Source organism: Dermacentor silvarum, chromosome 4 (assembly GCF_013339745.2).
Source record: "Dermacentor silvarum isolate Dsil-2018 chromosome 4, BIME_Dsil_1.4, whole genome shotgun sequence".
NCBI lineage: Eukaryota > Metazoa > Arthropoda > Arachnida > Ixodida > Ixodidae > Dermacentor > Dermacentor silvarum.
Window position 1 is genome coordinate 41,859,334 of NC_051157.2, and position 17,716 is coordinate 41,877,049.

At 44.0% G+C, this 17,716-nt stretch overlaps 1 protein-coding gene across 8 annotated transcripts in view; it reads right to left on the reverse strand.

The window, feature by feature from the left end:
- Positions 1–17,716, reverse strand: part of LOC119449853 (MBT domain-containing protein 1-like) — a 49,428-nt gene that overhangs the window by 15,901 nt on the left and 15,811 nt on the right. For 3 of the 8 annotated variants that reach the window (XM_049665486.1, XM_049665482.1, XM_049665484.1), the window contains exons 9-19: positions 16,289–16,520; positions 15,470–15,549; positions 14,981–15,230; positions 14,048–14,127; positions 11,875–12,109; positions 8,765–8,851; positions 3,391–3,513; positions 2,604–2,685; positions 1,634–1,652; positions 1,190–1,230; positions 476–647 (exon numbers count right to left, since the gene is read on the reverse strand). In XM_049665486.1, coding sequence (XP_049521443.1) covers positions 476–647; positions 1,190–1,230; positions 1,634–1,652; positions 2,604–2,685; positions 3,391–3,513; positions 8,765–8,851; positions 11,875–12,109; positions 14,048–14,127; positions 14,981–15,230; positions 15,470–15,549; positions 16,289–16,520 — 1,401 coding nt within the window. Of the gene's footprint in view, positions 1–475; positions 693–1,189; positions 1,231–1,633; positions 1,653–2,603; positions 2,686–3,390; positions 3,514–8,764; positions 8,852–11,874; positions 12,110–14,047; positions 14,128–14,980; positions 15,231–15,469; positions 15,550–16,288; positions 16,521–17,716 lie in introns of those variants that run through there. The other 5 variants (XM_049665483.1, XM_049665487.1, XM_049665485.1 and 2 more) reach the window with 5 other exon arrangements.

A 17,716-nucleotide genomic window follows, 5' to 3' on the forward strand; every position in this document is an offset into this window, starting at 1 on the left:
GTTGCTGCTCGCGCGAAAATGACAAAATTTGGGGCGAAATCTCTAGGCTGTCTGAGGGGAAAATTCGTTATATCGGGGGGGGGTCTCCCGCTGCCACTTCGTTACGTAGAGGTCTCAAATACATGTGCTTCTATGGAGAAACGGCGGGGAATAGAAAAACTTCGTTATATCCAGGAATTCGTTATATGGAGGTTCGTTATAAGCAGGTTTAACTATATTTATAGTTCGACATTGACTCAACTATCAATAGTCTTGCATCCCTAATACGCATGAGTATCAATATGAGAAGCAATGAGACACTTTGCAGAATCAATAAGTAGGTCAGGGCAAAATACTCTCCTACGCCAGTTGCCTTTGGCCTACGACACCAAGAATTGCTCGCTACCCCAGATTCTCGCTATTGTCTCATTATGCGCAGCGCAACAGCACCAAGGAGCCCATTATTTGCGCGGGCTACCGTCGACAGAGGTCGCACCTGCCGGCAGAAGCCCTGGCAGTAGGAAGCGCAGTCATTGAGCCGCAGGAAGCGCGCCACGTGTGCCACACCCCAGCGCCGGGGGTGCAGGCTGCTCAGGGACACGCTCAGCCCAAGGCCGCCTCGTGTCTGCACTCGTTCCTCTTCCACTTCCTCGCCTACTTCCAACGGCCTGTGCAGATGGTTAAGACACACCGCTCCTATGCACTGCCTTCACCTGTGGTGTGGAACAACGACGTTATGTGTTCCTAGCAGTAGTTCCAAACATTAAAAAGAATGTGAACCAGTGAAGATGTGTGCCTGACCTTGTCCTTGTCCTGAGGAAAAAAAAAAGAGAATGCGGATGGGCTGTAGATATCAGCTGTAGAGAGTTCTGTTGCTCAATGTCTTTTTCTCTTTCCATCTCTCTCTAAAGTAACTTTAAACATTGTTAAATGCTTTGTATTCCTTAGCACACACCATATTTTTTGTTCAGTTGTTTCTTCAGTTCACCCTCTTTGATAACAGTTAAAGCGATCAAGAATAAAATATGCAATCTTGTGCCTACGGGAAGAATGTGCGACTTATTAGCCACTGCAGCAAATTAAGAGAAAACTGAACTCCTAGAGAGGTGCTCTTTCTTTTCCCCTACTTTTTTTCTTTTTTTGCTGTGAACAAAGCATGGCAAAGTGTCAGATAATAGAGGTGAGCAGATATTTCTGTGTCAATGCTTACTTATTTGATTTATTTGCAGATGCTGTCCTGACCTTCAGTGCCTGAAATTTTGGACATGATGACTTTGGATGTGGTTCACTAGACAATCGCAAAAGCTCTATGTTAACAAGGTCCGCGTAAGCGAAGCAAGAACATTAAATCAGAAACTAACCAAAACAATTTGTCATGTAACGCAATCTGGATTAGCCGAGTATTTATTATTATTATTATTATTGAGGTTCAACATACTAAATCTACACCGTAGGCTGGTTTCCTGTGCTCCTGTTCCAACATAAAACAAAGGATGATGCAAATGTGAACATTATTATAATCTGCAAGCATCGTCACAATCTCCTTCTGGCTTGCCTCCTTTTTGTCTCGCCTGCAAACAAATTAGACATTTTAAGCCTCTCCGCAGACAGAAGCCGGTTCTGCCCAAAGTAATATGAATCGGTGAATACGCACACCCGACCCTGTCCTTGTCCTGAAGGGAAAACAAAGAGAACACAGATAGGCTGTAGAGATCACATTACGGGAGCAAGCTTCGTTACTAAACAAATTTTAAACACCATATGTTTTGTTCAATTGCTTCAACTGTTCAACTGTTTCACAGCAAATGCTCAAACATTATGCACAAATGATCTTTTACTGTACACATCTGCATACGTAAGCTAATAGTATATGCTTACCTAGCGAAAGGGAGCATTTGGTGAACTAGTCAATTGGCGTTCAACACGACCTCTGCATTGTCATGGCCACTGCAGTACTGACGTGGTAGCATGCTTCTCAATGCACAACACTCACCGCACTGAACCGTCAAGTAGCTGGGTACAGTAGTTCGGAGGCTTCTCTTATCGTGCACCACCTTCGATGCTCACAAATGTGCGTGGTGCAGAAAACCAGCAACCAGACGCGTTTCTCATTATACCAGGCTATGCTGCAGTTCTGCTTCCTTGCCCTACTACTAGCTGCCACGTAGAACGCCCTTTTATCTATTTTTTAGTTGTCCGTAAGGCTCTCGGATTGCACCCTTCATGCTTATTCCTTTCCGTACAGATGGCAAAACCAGATTGTCAATCCATCCTCTTCTCTCCGAATATGCACACAACGTATGCAAATATGCATACAGACAATATGCAAATATGCAGCATTTTTGTCTCTTTTCTGGTTGAAAAGAGGGTTGTGGCTTGTCTGGTGCCGTAGGCTCACCAACATTTGCATTAGAAGGCGCAAGATCCTTAGATGACATTTAAAGGACTTGTAGCCTTCTGCTTTGTTTCAACAGTGTTTGCTCAACTCTTCTATTTTATTTTAAATGGCTGCCTCTGTGGAAAGTTATTGGGGTGTACTGTTGACGATGGAATGGTTACTCATCCCCGAGCCCCACATGGCTGCAGATACCACACAATGCACCAAATATCCCGGGCCAGCTCACCTCATGGCTGCGGTCGACTGTGGGCTGGCACCGATACTGGTGTCCGAACGGTTCAGCGCACTTGCATCAGATGATGACGTGACTGCAAAACACACAAGGCGCTACTTGACACAGCCTCACATGCAGTCCCACTAACCACCATCAAATGAAGAAGAGGACAAGGCAGTTGAAAGAACAGCAAAACGAACTTAAAGGAACACTAAAGAAAGAAGTGCGATATCAAGCTAGAATGGCAGATTATGTTTCTGTTGCACAAGGTAGGCCAGTCTTACTGTGAGCAGAGGCTTGACGAGCCAGAAGTGGCCAAAAAAAAAAAAAAAAAGAGAAAAGACCGCTGGCAACATCACTTTAAAATTTCAGTGCCAGCTTATGATATTGCAAGTTTTAACAGTGCCTACTCATGGACAGTTAGCTGCCTGTTGATACAGAAGAATTAAGCAGCTTTCCAAAGCAAGCGAAGGATAAACCTCGCACCTTTTGTTAGCTTTACAAACTAGTGTTGAGCAGGCTTCGTAAATTTCACGCTGCTAGCAACTTCAGTCCTCACAGCAAACATGATTTCTTTCTGCAGCACATGACACCAATACTGGCATTACCAGTGTGAATGAAACCAATATTTTGGTTGTTTACAGTTATACACTCCCGTACCACCCTTTTTTCTTTTTCTTTTTTGCAGAAGACACTTTTACATGTATATTGGTAAAAGAAAGCTGTAGGTGAAAACACAATTGAGCAGCTGAGAGACAAAGATACCATTTTAGGATTGTCAACTACACTATCATCTCACCCATGTCATCAACATCAGCTTTGGCGTGGACATCATCGTCGCCATAGAGATCATCACCGGGAGATCCACCTTTGATGGTTCCCCCACTCTTGCGGCTTCCAGGCATGAAGCGCATCTTCTTTTCTGCATGGGTGTGGTCGGTCACAGATGTTAGTGAAGTGGCAGGCAAGAATGAACCACGCTCCTCAGACAGATGTGCATGATTGGGGGAGAGGAAAGCTGCACAATGCAGGGCAGACAGAAGCCTTCCAAGTCATGCACACACTGGTCATACAAGCTCGCATAATGTGCACCCAGCAAACAAGCATCCAGTTAAACCTTCTGCCTTGACACAAGACAGCACAAAAAGCACAAGCACCAACACCGTGAATGCATTCCTGCACGGACACCGCATTCCCACCTGGCCACAAGTGCTACGTTGCAGTGCTCAAAGCTTTTCGAGGCAAACAGCTGTCGAGCTAGCAGCACCAAATTTAGAAAAAAAAAAAGTATGAATGACGTCACGTGCCTTTGATAACAAAGAGTTTGTGCCTGGTGCACTTAGCATGATGCCTTGGTTATAAAAGTGTACAAAGCTCTATTTACATGCCATGTCACTTAACGGCAGCCCACCAATGCTTTAGAACAATGATGCCATTGCACACAACGCACAAATGTCTCAGTGCAGCCAGCCTGCCAATTTTTGTTGATTACTGTGCAAATGAAGGAAAGGTGTGGGGTGGTCACATCAACATAAATAGGTAACAATATTTCAAACTAAGCGACGCTGTTTTCGTACACAGCTGCTTTCAGGCATAAATAATGCAACAGGGCTCTAGAAGTACTCAACCTTGCATGCCTTTTCTCCTACCGGTTTGCACTTGTATACAGCCAACTTTCCCTGATGATGACAAAATGAGAATTGTTTCAAATGCATGTCTACAGTTATTCAGCCATTGCCTTTAAAAAGGAGTCATGCGTTCAGTAACCATCTGAAGTGAGGCAGGGGAAAAATATTTTGAACCTCTGGCAGAGGTCTAGGTATATAGTATGAAGGTCTGTAGCCACAATTAACATTACATAATCTCTTCAAGGCGATTCCAAGATATAGCAAAATTTTATGCCAAGGATATCCAGAGATGAGGGTGCAAACTTAATCCTGTAATTGTTGATGAGCTCATGGCAGATAGCTTGATATTTACAATGCCCCCCCCCCAATGTTCACAGCACAAGACCCCTCTAATCCTGCTTGGCTTTACATGCACAGTCACATCCACCAGTGCTATATAATATTGAGCCTAAAAATCACTAGAACAAGATTTTAATGAAAAGTTAATTTTGGAATGTGTGTTGTCACTAATCCTCATAAAAGTATGTCACAGTGACCAAGTCAAGGTGGCTATTTCTTGTAAACAAATTTTACACTAAATTCACTCGCACGCCAGTTTGCCATTAGAGGGTGCAGAATACTAATTTCTGACAACTAAGACACAACTGCAGAGCAGCAGAAATTACTACCTATTCATATTAAAGACAATACTGTATTTGCAGCAATACAACACAACCACCAGTATAGCACAGGGAATGGCTTTTCAAGGCCTCAGAAATGTGTTTAAAATGTGACCCAGCATTGGATACAGTAGTCACAGCTAATGGCTTAAAAAGAACTAGCATAACACAAGCAAGTTTTGGTAGTACATGCCTGCATGGTGTTCATTCAATAAAAATATACAACTGTTTCTGCTTAAATTCTTATAACACAACCTAACAATAACACCTTCTGGCTCCTATATTGATTACCTTAAGTAATATTTTTTCTGCGAACAGTGAGGGACTGGAATTATCTTAGCAAGAATGTTGTCCAAACAGATTCATTATCTGCATCTTTTATCGATAACTTAAATATAGTTCATTGCAGTTTCAGCGTAGTTTCATGTTTTCTTTAACCAACACTGGCATCGTACTGATGTACTTGTTTTATGCATATTTTGAAGCTCGTGCATGTACCTCTGAGCCATTATGTTGTATTTTCTGTTACACCCTGCTGCACCCTTGTAGCGGCCATTTGCAGTGCCAATAAATACCGTATTTACGCATGTATAGCCTACACCCAAAATTTTTTTAATTTAAAAGGAGAGTCGGGGTGTAGATTTCACCTTGAGGAAATTTCGCCTTGAGGTTTGGCATGAAGTCACACCTCAAGGCAAGGTTTTCTGCCATTCAAAGTTTCGTTGTCTCCTTGAGAACCCTACCCTCTCCGCAACCCTGCATGTTGAAGCTCCCTTCTCCCTGCCTTCATGGTCGCCATTCATGGCCGCCATTTTGCATTTAGCAGTTAGCGAAGTGCATACAGTGATAGCGATAGTGCATGCGGCGCCGGCAAACTAGGACTCGGATTACAACGAGCTGCACTCAACGGCCATCTTTTACAGCACCGCAGAAGAATATCTGCATCACCGAAAACGGGGGAAAAAGAGCCGCAGGCCGAATATATGACTTGGTCAAATCGCGCATCCGCGAATGGAGACTGCAAAGATGTGAGCATTATTGCATGCAGTTATTTCAGCGAGTTATACGCGCAGTATTGCGATGTATCAGCGATACACCTGTTTACAAAGATGAAATTCCAATTGATCGGTAGGTTTTGTTGAAGTCGCATGTCATAAAGGGACAACCGTATCCTTCCTTGCACGTCTGAGTGGCTGTCGGTGCAGTTAGGTCCTGGTCGGTGCACATACATTTCTATAGGCAAGAATTTCTTTATTTTGATACTAAATTTTGCCCTCGTTGGATAACTTGGAACTTGGCTGGTCAGCACACAGGTGCTCGACATCAATAGTGATCCCACCGAGTGGAGCTTCTGTCTTGGCAGTGCTAAAGCACAATAAGTGTGTCGAAGACACACCATCTCCCGTTCAAAACAGATTTCCAGCCTGCCTTTGGCAGATCTTGAAGTGAAAATAGCAGCTCACAATGAATTATTACAGTATTTACCTGCCTAGTGGGAGCCAATTTTACAAGGACGTTGGTCCGAAAATTGCCTGTTCATTAGAATTGGGTATGAAATCAAAACCGTGCTCCCAGCATCAGCCTACCGTCACTGTCATCAGCATAATTTTCACAAGAGGCAGCAAAACAAGTTTTTGCATAGGATGATGACGAAGACGCACCCCTTTTATGCTTTGATTATGAAATATCACTAAAAAGATGTGTTTTTTACTTGCTAAGCTACCGGCAACAGAGTCGCACAGATGTTTTTGGCTATCTCGAGACTTGCATGCATCGCCCGGCGAACTGGTGTAATGGTTAGTCTAGTGTTGGACACCATCCCGTTTTCTATTGTAGTGAAGTGGTTCCAGAATGTCGAATATCAAATGCAATGGACTGCAATGAAGACTGCATGTTGCGGTCTATAAACAGCAACAAAAAGCTGTACGAGATTTACAAAAGAGAGATTAAGTGTAAATAAATTCCTTGGTTGAATATAAACTCTGCATCTTATTTCTGACTGCCAGAATTCAAGGTATGCTCCATGTTTTGTGTTATAAAATCAGATGTGCATTCGATTTGGGTGCACACTGCTTTTTACTTTGAATCCATAAAAACTGGGTGACTAGAATCAAGTAAATACTGCCAAATAAAGCAGCAGTGCATTAGTATGTGCTTTTCTATCTGTGCTCCTAATTGGACTCACCAAATTATTCTATCCATTCTGTCGGTCTTATCAAGATTGTGTTAATGCATAATGAAGTGCTTATCCCCTCTCCCCTACCACACTGAGAAGTTAACTAGCTTTAAGTGAGCACTCAATCAGCCTTCTTTCTTGTCCATGTTCAATTTCATGCTCTGTGGGGTCTATCCTTGTTGCAGGTGTGTACTAACTTGTGCACTCTGCTATGACTAGAACCGACTTTCGTAGCCCACACACGATAGTAGGGCCAGTTGCAAAGAAAAAAAATGGTGCTATGTTTGTGGCACAGATTCAGGTATAACATGAAAGTTTAGGCCAGAAATTAGACAGTAGGAAAAGTATCATATTTGCGCAAATACAGTATTGTCTGGCCAAACAAAATTTTGGCAAATATAAGTGCACAACTTATGCTTTTTTGCTTGAAGACGTCTTTTATCCTCTAGAATGACAGTTTCAATCAAATTTTTGTTTTGCCTTTTTAAGGCATTCCGAATGCACAATTTTGAACACAGCTGTACATACAGCATGCAAAAGAAAGAAAATAATACAGTGAAAGCGCATTACAACAAGTTCCATCATAACATACAATATACAGTTGAACAGCAATATAACGAATGCAAATACTATAATGAAGCATATTTAAAATGTTTCTCGCCTATATTAGCATGTAACCAATATATGTTTCTAATGCATATCAGATACAGTGACAGCATTTTCGTGTTGGATACGACTTCATTATAACATGGTCCAACCAAGTAGACCTTTGGTACAAAGCTAAATCTAAGCACATGAGCATTCTTGCATTTTGTTCTTAGTAGAACTAACCACCACAACAAGGAATCAAACTCGAAAGCTTATTTTTATTTTTGAACAAAGCAGACATGCGTTTCTACCCTAATGGTCATAGGCAATTAAAATATGGATTGCTCTCGAATGCCTCCATTGCTTGAATTAGTCATCTTCCAGTGTCATGTTTTTAACAGTGCAACAGCGAATCAAGTAAATCAAATCAAATCATGGGGTTTAACATTCCAAAGCAACACACCTGCCATGAAAGACGCACAATGGGGTCCAGATTCATTTCAACTAGCTGAGGTTCCTTAAGGAGCACCTAAACCTAAGAAAAAGGGTGTTTTTGACTTCTTCATTGGAATGCCACTATGGCTGCCAAGAATCAAACCTGTCACCCTGTGCACAGCAGTGCAACACCACCACGGGCACAGAGCTATCGCGATGGGTATTTAGCTATTTTATACATCCCAGCCTGAAGAGGAGGAATAGTATAGCTGCGAGTGTAATACTCACAGCAGCATTAAAAAAAAAATTGAAAAAAAAAAAAGCCAATTAGCCTGTTGGTGCAATTGTATCTTGTTTCAATGAAACGTAGGTTATGACTGACTGGCTTAGTGCTTATAATGTTGGTGTAACGGCAATGGTGAGGTTGGCGACAAGTTAACACACGGAGCTACTAAAGTGGATACCAAGGGTCGGTCCAGTAAAGGGACTGTTAAAGTGAGGTAACTTTTGTAGCAAAAACTTGTTGTAATGAGGATTGACTGTAGCACTGTTAATACAAGTAAGGCAAAAATTAATGGAGCGAGAGCCGAGAAATGAACAGACAAAAAAAGGAGGAACATGCCATGCATACGATGGTAGTTGGTGTCGTTAGTCTGCGTTATGGATGAAAATGCTTGCTTGACTAACTTTGGGTCGGTTCTTGAGTTCGAAACTCACTTCTGCGGGGGCCCTTGTAGCTCTGGTACTTTTTCTTCTTCTTGAGAAAGCTGGTATCTGGGAAGAAACAGAACAAGATAAACATGCATCACGCGAGGCATGACATTTGGAAATGCTGCCTCAATCACAGTTAAGAAACCTCCCTGTTCTTTCTTTTATTGTATACACATGGGCAACAGCTTTCACCAATATGCTTAAAAACCACGCGATTTATGTGCTTATCAACTAATGTATTTATGAGTTGCACGAAGCAGTTTGCCATACTGACTAGATTCTAATGCACCCTCAACTTAGGCACCAGGCCTTTGTGGTAAAAAATTAGCTAAAGAGAAATTGTGAACAAACCATAGCCACTGTTGCAAGTTATGTGTACCACTCCAGTGACATGTTCCATCAATCAGGTAGCAGGATTATGAATTTTGCCACATGTCGAAAAAAAGTTCCACATAATTTTTTTTTTTTTTTTTTTTTGCGATTCCCACCCATCAAATAAACCTTACATAAAGAATCATCTGCAATATGAGACTAAGGAAAATTTAGTTGTCTAGCCTGACCTGAAATATACATTTTTTAATTTGGCGATGACAGAACTGAAAGTTCAGGACATGAATACAGTTAAACCTGGATATAACGAAATTGACAAATTCCCGAAAAACTTTGTTATAAAGAGGATTTCGTTATATGCAGGTTCGGTACGAAAATTCGAAAAATAAGCGCTTACTGTATGTACTATCACTCACTATCACTAGTGTATTAACAGATTTACTGTTAATACACTAAAGTTGCGATGAAAGAAAAAGTTTCGAGGTTTCGCCCGAATTGCCCAATCGAGGTTTCGCCCGAAAGGCAAAGCATCGATTGCGACAGCAAATTAGCAGACAGCTATACAAAGTAGGGATAGTACGGTCAAAACTCGTTAACACGTACCCGCTTAATGCGTAATTGCAGTTTAACCGTAGTCGCAAAGATTCCCCCACCCTGCACCCATTGAACCACATGTATTGGCTGACCGCTTAAGCCGTAGTCGCTCATTGCCTACCAAAGGGTTAGTGCGTACTATTTTTCTTGTTCTACACGCACAGGCACAAAATAGGCAAAATCTCATGTGCGCAGACGTTCGATTCTCAAGTTGCGACGCCCGGACGACAGTCGCCAGCGATAGTGAACTTACAACATGCCCACCATGACGTATTTCCTGCTCGTACAGCTGTTGCCGATTGCCGTACACAAAATCATGGCCTTCGAGATGAGATCCCGGTAACGTAGAGAAGCTGCCCATAGGGGGTGCGAATTCGCTGTCGCCGCGCAGAAGTACATTTTATTGCGAAGCGCATTTGTGCCGTCACCGTGGACGTCGCGTTGAGGTTCCGTGCAAAGTCCAAGCACGGCATCATCGTCGCCGTGCGCCGTACGCTGTGTGTGCAAGTCAAAGCTTGCGGGGTCAATCTCGCGCGCTAGGAAGAAGGGGGGGGTGCAGAAGCGCTCTTCCGCGCTAGGCACGACGGGGGAGGCGAGAAAGGGAGGCATTTACTTCTCCGTATCTTGAAAGCAATCTGCGATGTGGAAAAAGTGTGCGCCCGCACAGGCTTATCTTCAAAGCGAACTGCAGTCTCAGGTTAGTGAAGTGAAGCGCAGAGACTTGCGCAGTAACCAAAGAGTGGCACTGCCAGCGCGATGAAAAAAAAAAATTTTTTTTTTTTCCTTCGGCAACATCAACTGAAAAAGGAGAGTGCTGGCTTTAACTGTGCTAGGCCAGCTGCAGCAAGCGGCGGGATCAGGTTTGAATGAAGGGAGGGGGAAAGGTCACGCCCGCGGCGGCAAGACTGCCGAGACATGCAGGCCCACCTCGCACACGCTCGCACCCACGCACACGTGCGCTCGCTCTCACCTCGCAGTCGCCGTGAATTCGAGCACGCCAAGCGCGACGCCACCGCATCACATTCCGTCACAACGGAGAAGGTGCTTCCGGTTACTGCTCACGCAAAAATGACTAAATTTGGGGCGAAATCTCTAGGTTGTCAGCGGAGAAAATTCGTTATTTCGAGGGGGTCTCCCGCTGCAACTTCTTTACGTAGAGGTCTCAAATACATGTGCTTCTATGGCGTAACGGCGGGGAATAGAAAAACTTCGTTATATCCAGGAATTTGTTATATGGAGGTTCATTATAAGCAGGTTTAACTGTACTTGCCTCACGAAAACTGAACAGCTGGTCCTTTTTATTATTTTTATTTATAAACAAAGCAGACATGCGTTTCTTTCCTAATGTTCATACACCATTAAAATATGGATTGATCTTGAATGCCTCTATTGCTTGAATTAGTCATGCTCCAGTGTCACGTAATTTCTTTTTTTTTATTGCGGTGACAACATGCCTGAAGGCACAATGTTTGGTGTGTATTATATGTGTGTTGTAAGGCCTGTGCCATGCGTGAATTTGAGCATCTGTTGTGTACCTAGTGACCTAAGCTGGTCGTTGCACGATAGCCGAGGCCAGCTTGCAGTAAAAGACGATGAGCTAGGTGTTTTCACAAGAAGCAAGTTGGCGGAGGAATAAAGAGGAGTTTATGCCATAAGGGAGTTAACCCTGTTTCTACCGGGCAGCTGACACACATGCTTTAAAATTCTAAGCATTTTATCGTACTACCAGATAGCAACGAGACAATTTGTCAAAGGTGCAGCAGCTCTTTGTAATAAACCTATCACCCTCGTTTGCTTATGTCGATCGTCAGAGGACGCCAAAGGGCAGAGTGGCCACGGCGTGAAGCTGTGAACTCAAAGTGAAGAATTTTAAATTAAATTAAATTCTCGTGTGTACAGAGTCAGAACCACGATATGATTATGAGGCACGCCATAGTGGGGGACTCCAGATTAATTTTGACCACCTAGAGCTCTTTAACAACCACTAAATCTAAGTACACAAGCGTTCTTGCATTTCACCGACATAAAAATGCAGCCATTGCGCTCAGGATCAAAACCGTGACCTCGAGCTCAGCAGCAGAATGCCATAGCCACTGGGCTACCATGGCGGGTAGCTCAAAGTGAGGAAGGTAATGCGTCTGCAACAGTGCCAGACATAGTACCGGTCTGCCTGGGCGGTTCCAGGGGATACTGGACCATCTGGCACCAGCCAACAGGAAACAGGTCGGGGCTCTCGCAGTCACACCACTGGTCATAGCTTTCCTCCCAGCCGTCAAAGTGCACCCGTAGCAGCCGGCCTACCACCTTGGTCACACGACCAACGCAGATGAGGCGCGGCTCCATCAGGTCCACCGCCTCGGCATGCATGCCCTCCTGGAAGCCATGCTTGGGTATATCCTGCCACAAGGAGAAAAGAGCCACTTTGACACTATAAACAGTTTCAGTATAGCATTTCTGTCCTAGCATTGTGGGGTGTCAATCCATGTGCGATGCCGTCCCCAAGCCAAAGAGGAAGAAGGTAATTCTTTTTACGCCTGAATATCCACGCTGTCAGGTGGTGCTAGCATTGGAACACCCTCATGCCATCTCTTGTGCTACTACTCCATCTTGTACTCTTGTGTTCCTCCGCTGCATATGTGCTACGTGGGCAAGCTGGATGCCAGAAGATGCGAGCCATGCAGGAAAACATCAGGAGACGCGAGAGTCCAGCGTCCCCACAGTGTACACTACCCTCAAACACTTAGTGCAGAGTAGCAAGAATGAATCGCACGAACACATTCACTAAAGATACATGTATAAAGAATAAATACAGCGTTGAGAACTACCGGGGCCGAGCCTGGCCAGCTGGTCTGTGGCTGGTCTTTCAGTCACCATTTCTACCACTTTCTTGGCTGTGATATCGCTTCTGCTGTTTCGCCTACCGCCAGAATGGGTGCGTTAGTTAGCTAGTTAGTAGGTGAGTACATGTCTGCACCTCTAACTCGGGCGTAACTGCGCATGGCTGACCACACGGCTGACCACGCGGCTGAGCGCATGCGCAGCCCACGCGCCCTATCTTGGAGGTAATCTGCGGCGGGTACAAAGACTTCGCGAGCAAAGATGGCTGGTGGCTTCATGTGTGCTGCCTTTCTGCACGCCTCGTGCTGCAGATCCCATAATTTCATGTTTCAGAGACGCACTGAAACGAGAGGCAGCACAAAGTGTTCCCTCCCCCTCTACCTGTGCTCTTCACGTCAGCACAGTCAATGACAGCGAGTGTTCGCAGTCATCAAGTGAGATTTGTTTATATTTGCCTGTGCACACTTGACACTAAGTATATACTCGTTAACTTATTTGTAAGCAAATGTTTACTGCAATTTATACAGCCGATAAAACTACAAACCTCACTTTGTAAAGCTGTCTAATACTTTGCTTTCGCAATCAATGCTACGCCTTTCAGGCTAAACTGTGACTTTTTCGTTTTACTATGTACTTGCCTTTTCGTATTCATAAACATGTATCAATTTGCCCAACAATTTACTTTGCAAAGGTATGCTGTTCTGTAGTATATGTTTACTTTCACTGTACTAAACTGTCAGGAGTTGGGTAAGTAACAGGCACAGGTGGGCAGGCAAACCGTGAAATGCGGATGAGAACAGCTTATAGACCTTTCCATCAGGGGGAAGAGAGCACCTCCTTTATGCACTGTTGTGCACGAGTACACAGTGCTTGTGCAGCCACTTCTCCAATGCTTTTAAGCAGAGGCCACATGGGTTCATAACAGTTCAGAGGGGATTTGGTGGCCCCCAGGGAGCTCTCATTGGAAAGCTACATAGGGCGAATTTCTTCTCATAAAATAAAGTACAACTACATGCTGATAGAAGCAATGCTGACAGCGTGAGCAGGAGTTTGGCGGATCAAGTTACCATGCTGGCAGTCACCCCCTTATATAAGGTATCGCCGTATGTTTCCAATCAGCTGGCCTATTCAACAATTACAAAATGTGCTACCTGCATCGCACACATCTAGTGAAAGTTGTGTGCAACTGTGATAGGTGCAAAAACAAATCAAGTTGGACAGTGACAAAACTGAACACCCAGAAAATGAGCCGACAACACGAGATGCACCCTGTGCCTTTTGTACCCCTGATTGTGCAGCAGAGAGTGCCTAGAGAGTACAACAATGCCTTGATAGTTTGATCTCGACTTATTCAAAATCCTGGATAGTTCACAGCATTTGTATGACCCCACAAATTTCTAATGCAAATTTTACCAAATAAATTGAACAATCAGTGCACCCCTCTCCAGATAACTTATGCACACTCAACAGTCCACTGGTTCATTGAACATCTCTTACCTTTTTAAAAAGGGACACAGGTGCTGCGACAGACTTAGTTTGCCGAAGATAGTCAAACCAGCGGAACTCTCCTTTGTGACCTGAGAGTTGCGGAAAGCAGATGGGTAGGTTTTAAATAGTTATGAACAATCAGATGTTTTGGAGGCAGCAAGAGCACTCATGCTCACGCTTCTTGCAGATATTAAATGTTACAGGCACTTTTCTCTATTGCTAAAGACAACTTCTCTCACTTTCCAAGAATAAGTAAATTTGAGCTGATGTAAGGTACAGATTCATTAACAGCATTTCTCAGTGCGTGTATGAGTGCATGTATGTTCAGGTAAGCATGTGCAAAATAAGCAACTGCTTTCGTGAACCATTATACTGAATGAGGTAAATTACGGCAGAGAAACAGACAAAAGCTTTCTGCATTCCCGTTTCCTGCTCCTTAAAAGGAGAATAGCAAGAAAATTTTTTTAAACTCGCTTAAGTTAGCCAATTTGGCAGCAGTGATTATTGCTTAATTAATGATCAGAATGTTGAGCAATCATTATACGAATGACACTTCCAACTTGCATAGACAACTCCAGATGGTATTAACTAACCAGCATACCTAGATCTGTTCTTATAAGCACCTCTACAACATTGCAAAAAGAAAAATTAGAGTTCTGGGGTCCTAAGTGCCAAAACCACAATATGATTATGAGGCACACCGTAGAGATAGACTCCGGATTCATCTTAAGTACCCGAGGTTCTTTAATGTACACCTAGCATTTAATGTGCACCTAGCATCCTAACACAAGCATTTTTGTATTGCACCCCCATCAAAATACAGCCACCATGACCAATCTCAAATCCGCGCCCTCGAGCTCAGCAGCGCAAAATCATAGCCACTAAGCTACTGTGGCGGGTCTACAGCATCACAAGGGCTATAATTAATGACCTAGCACTCACCTCTTGGTGGTGTCAGCTCAATTCCATTGAGCTCGCAGAAACCCACAGGAAAAATGCAGGGTGATGAGGCGTGGTAGCAGAACCAGTCAGAGCCGTTGGCAGCCATCATGCCATCGATGCCAATCATGAGATAGTTGTTGCGCAGGACTTTAGTCACCGTGGCAACGCAGATGGTGGACAGATTGAGGGGGTCAATGGCCTCCAGCTTCATGCCTTCTTTGAATTTCAGCTCACATTGCGGTGTGTGCACCTGCAGAGAAGATGAAATTACTTTACTCACAAGACTTATGTTATCCTGGGCAGTACCAATGCAGCTCCTCAGCACAACATGCAGTAGATCTGGCACACATAGAAGAAAACCTGGTAAAAATCGGACCCGGACGGGGGTCTATTTTTAAATAAAGTTGTTCTCTCTCTCTCTCTCTGGAGGCCTGCTGCACGACCAGCAATCATATGCCTAGATGCAGTGCAGTGGAATAAGGTACTCACAGGTGGGAACATGTCCCACGATGCTTCGTCAGGTTCACATTTTCTCAAGAGTGCCTTTTCAAGTGACGCCTTTGCATACTCTGGAAATATGCACATCAAGTGTAAATATGCGAGACACATGGATTGCAGGCAGCAATAAAAATGTATTTAATAAGGCCAATTTAGGTTAAATAACTAAGTTCTAAATAGGCAATAAAGCCAGTTTGGAATTAGAAGCAATTTTTGGAGCAGGAAAAATGCAGTTCTGAAGCAGTTCAGAAGCTGCCACACCAGTCTATTGGAGCAGTTTTGTAGCAGGAAAATCGGCCTTTTGGAACACTTGGAACACTACAGCAGTAATGAGTAGCCATTTGATGCAACTTGTCACGACTGCTCAACAGTAAAAGAAGACACAAGGCCAAGAGTCAGCAGCAGCCAAACAAGCAAGTTTTCCCAACACCATGCACAGTATGTTGTAAACGGACTTTTATTTGGGTAGATAAGAAACTTTTGTAAACAATTACATGAAATTTTGTAGGCTCACAAGAACAAAGCTATGCGACTAGGTGCAAGACAGACAAAAGAATTACAATTGCACTAGAAAAACTTGCGCCATCAGGCATAAGATAAAAAGTGACGGCAACTGTCTTATATGAATTCCAAATGACATATGTGCTTTGATACGCTTTACCTTAATACACGAAACGTCTATTGCATTCAATAATGATGCTTGAAGCTATGATGAGAGACCAATGTGTGTCTATGAATGGTGTCCGGAATGTGATGATGTTCACAGAGAAACGGGCCTTTCTTTTTAACTTTGCAATGTGTTGCACTTACCAGGCGATGCTCTCAGATCATGGCCAATGACCTGCGCCCAGCCAATGGGGTGGATGAGTGGCGAGCGCTCGTGGCACCAGAAGCCGTCATCCTCAAGACCCTCATACGCTATGTGGATGCGGCCTCCCACACAGTGGGTCACGCGAGCCACCCTGACTGAGGAGATGCGCTTCTTGTCCACCACTTCCAGCCGCAGCCCGATGGGGAACTGGCCACGAATGCACTCGCGAACCTGCATGAGCCACAAACAGCTTCTGGCCTCACCCGTTCCATTCGGCTAACGAGGACATAAAACCAAATTGTAAGGTTTAACACTTTGCAGTCATGAGCATTCACCTACTTTGCAGTCGTTTTGGTCAGGAGCTATTTCGTGCAATTTGGACGCTGCACTGGAAGAGCACTCGGGTAGTACGAGTAGTAGGTGATTTATTTCAGAAAAGTTTTGTTATACATGATGTCCAAAACATGGCGACCATGACGTGTTTCCGGCTCACACAGTCAGGAAAAGCATTCCCTTCGAGATCTGTTTTGTTACCCAGAGAGAGCCATCACTGTGACACCACCTATTCCCAAGACTCTTGTATAGTGTGCAGTAGCCAGCCAGCATCAGGTTGTGATTGATCACTTCAGGAATCGTTTCCTCTAGGGCCGTCATCAGCACTTCCGTTTTCTGTGCTCTCACCAACGACATTAGCTGATCATTTCAAGGCAGAAGATATCTATCCCTCCTCTGCCCTAAAATCATATTCATATTCCCTAAACTTGCACAACTCCTTCCATAAAGTTCATGCAGAGAGAAAATACTGCCATCCTTTCGGTGCACATCCTTTCGGTGCATACTGCAAAAGGTGCGAACGAATTCCTTCGAGTGTGCCACTAAAAAAGTGTTACTGTCTTTTGCAGACACTCGCAAAGTTCAATTATCAGCAACACAAAGAAAAAAAACCAGCGAATTCAAGCGCGTGCATCAGGCGCTTTTTGACATGACCAGAACCTATTGACCCTTTTCGCGGCGATCCCGTGGGCGCTGCCATGTTTGATCACGTGGTGACGCGTCCATTGCTTGCCTCAACTGCCTCCGTTGCCTCCTTGTTTACAATGGAAGTGTATGACGCTGGCGCGGCTTAGAAAACCTCTGTTTTCGGAGATATCGTAGACGGTGACTAGGTGGACGACACGAAGCTTTGATCACAGCTTCAGAGAACATGCAAAAGCGCTTTCGGAGCTGATTAAGCTATGTCCAAACGGCGCAAGCAGCGTATATGGTGCTTGTTCTAAAAGCGAGGCTAAATATGTATTCCAAGCTATCCAAACATTCCGCTCATGAATTAAATCAGGATTAGTGCGTTTTGCTCTTTGTACTTTATTTGGCAAATATTTTGAAGCAGCGGCTTGTCAGTTTCTTACTCAGTGAAGTTCCTCGGTGCG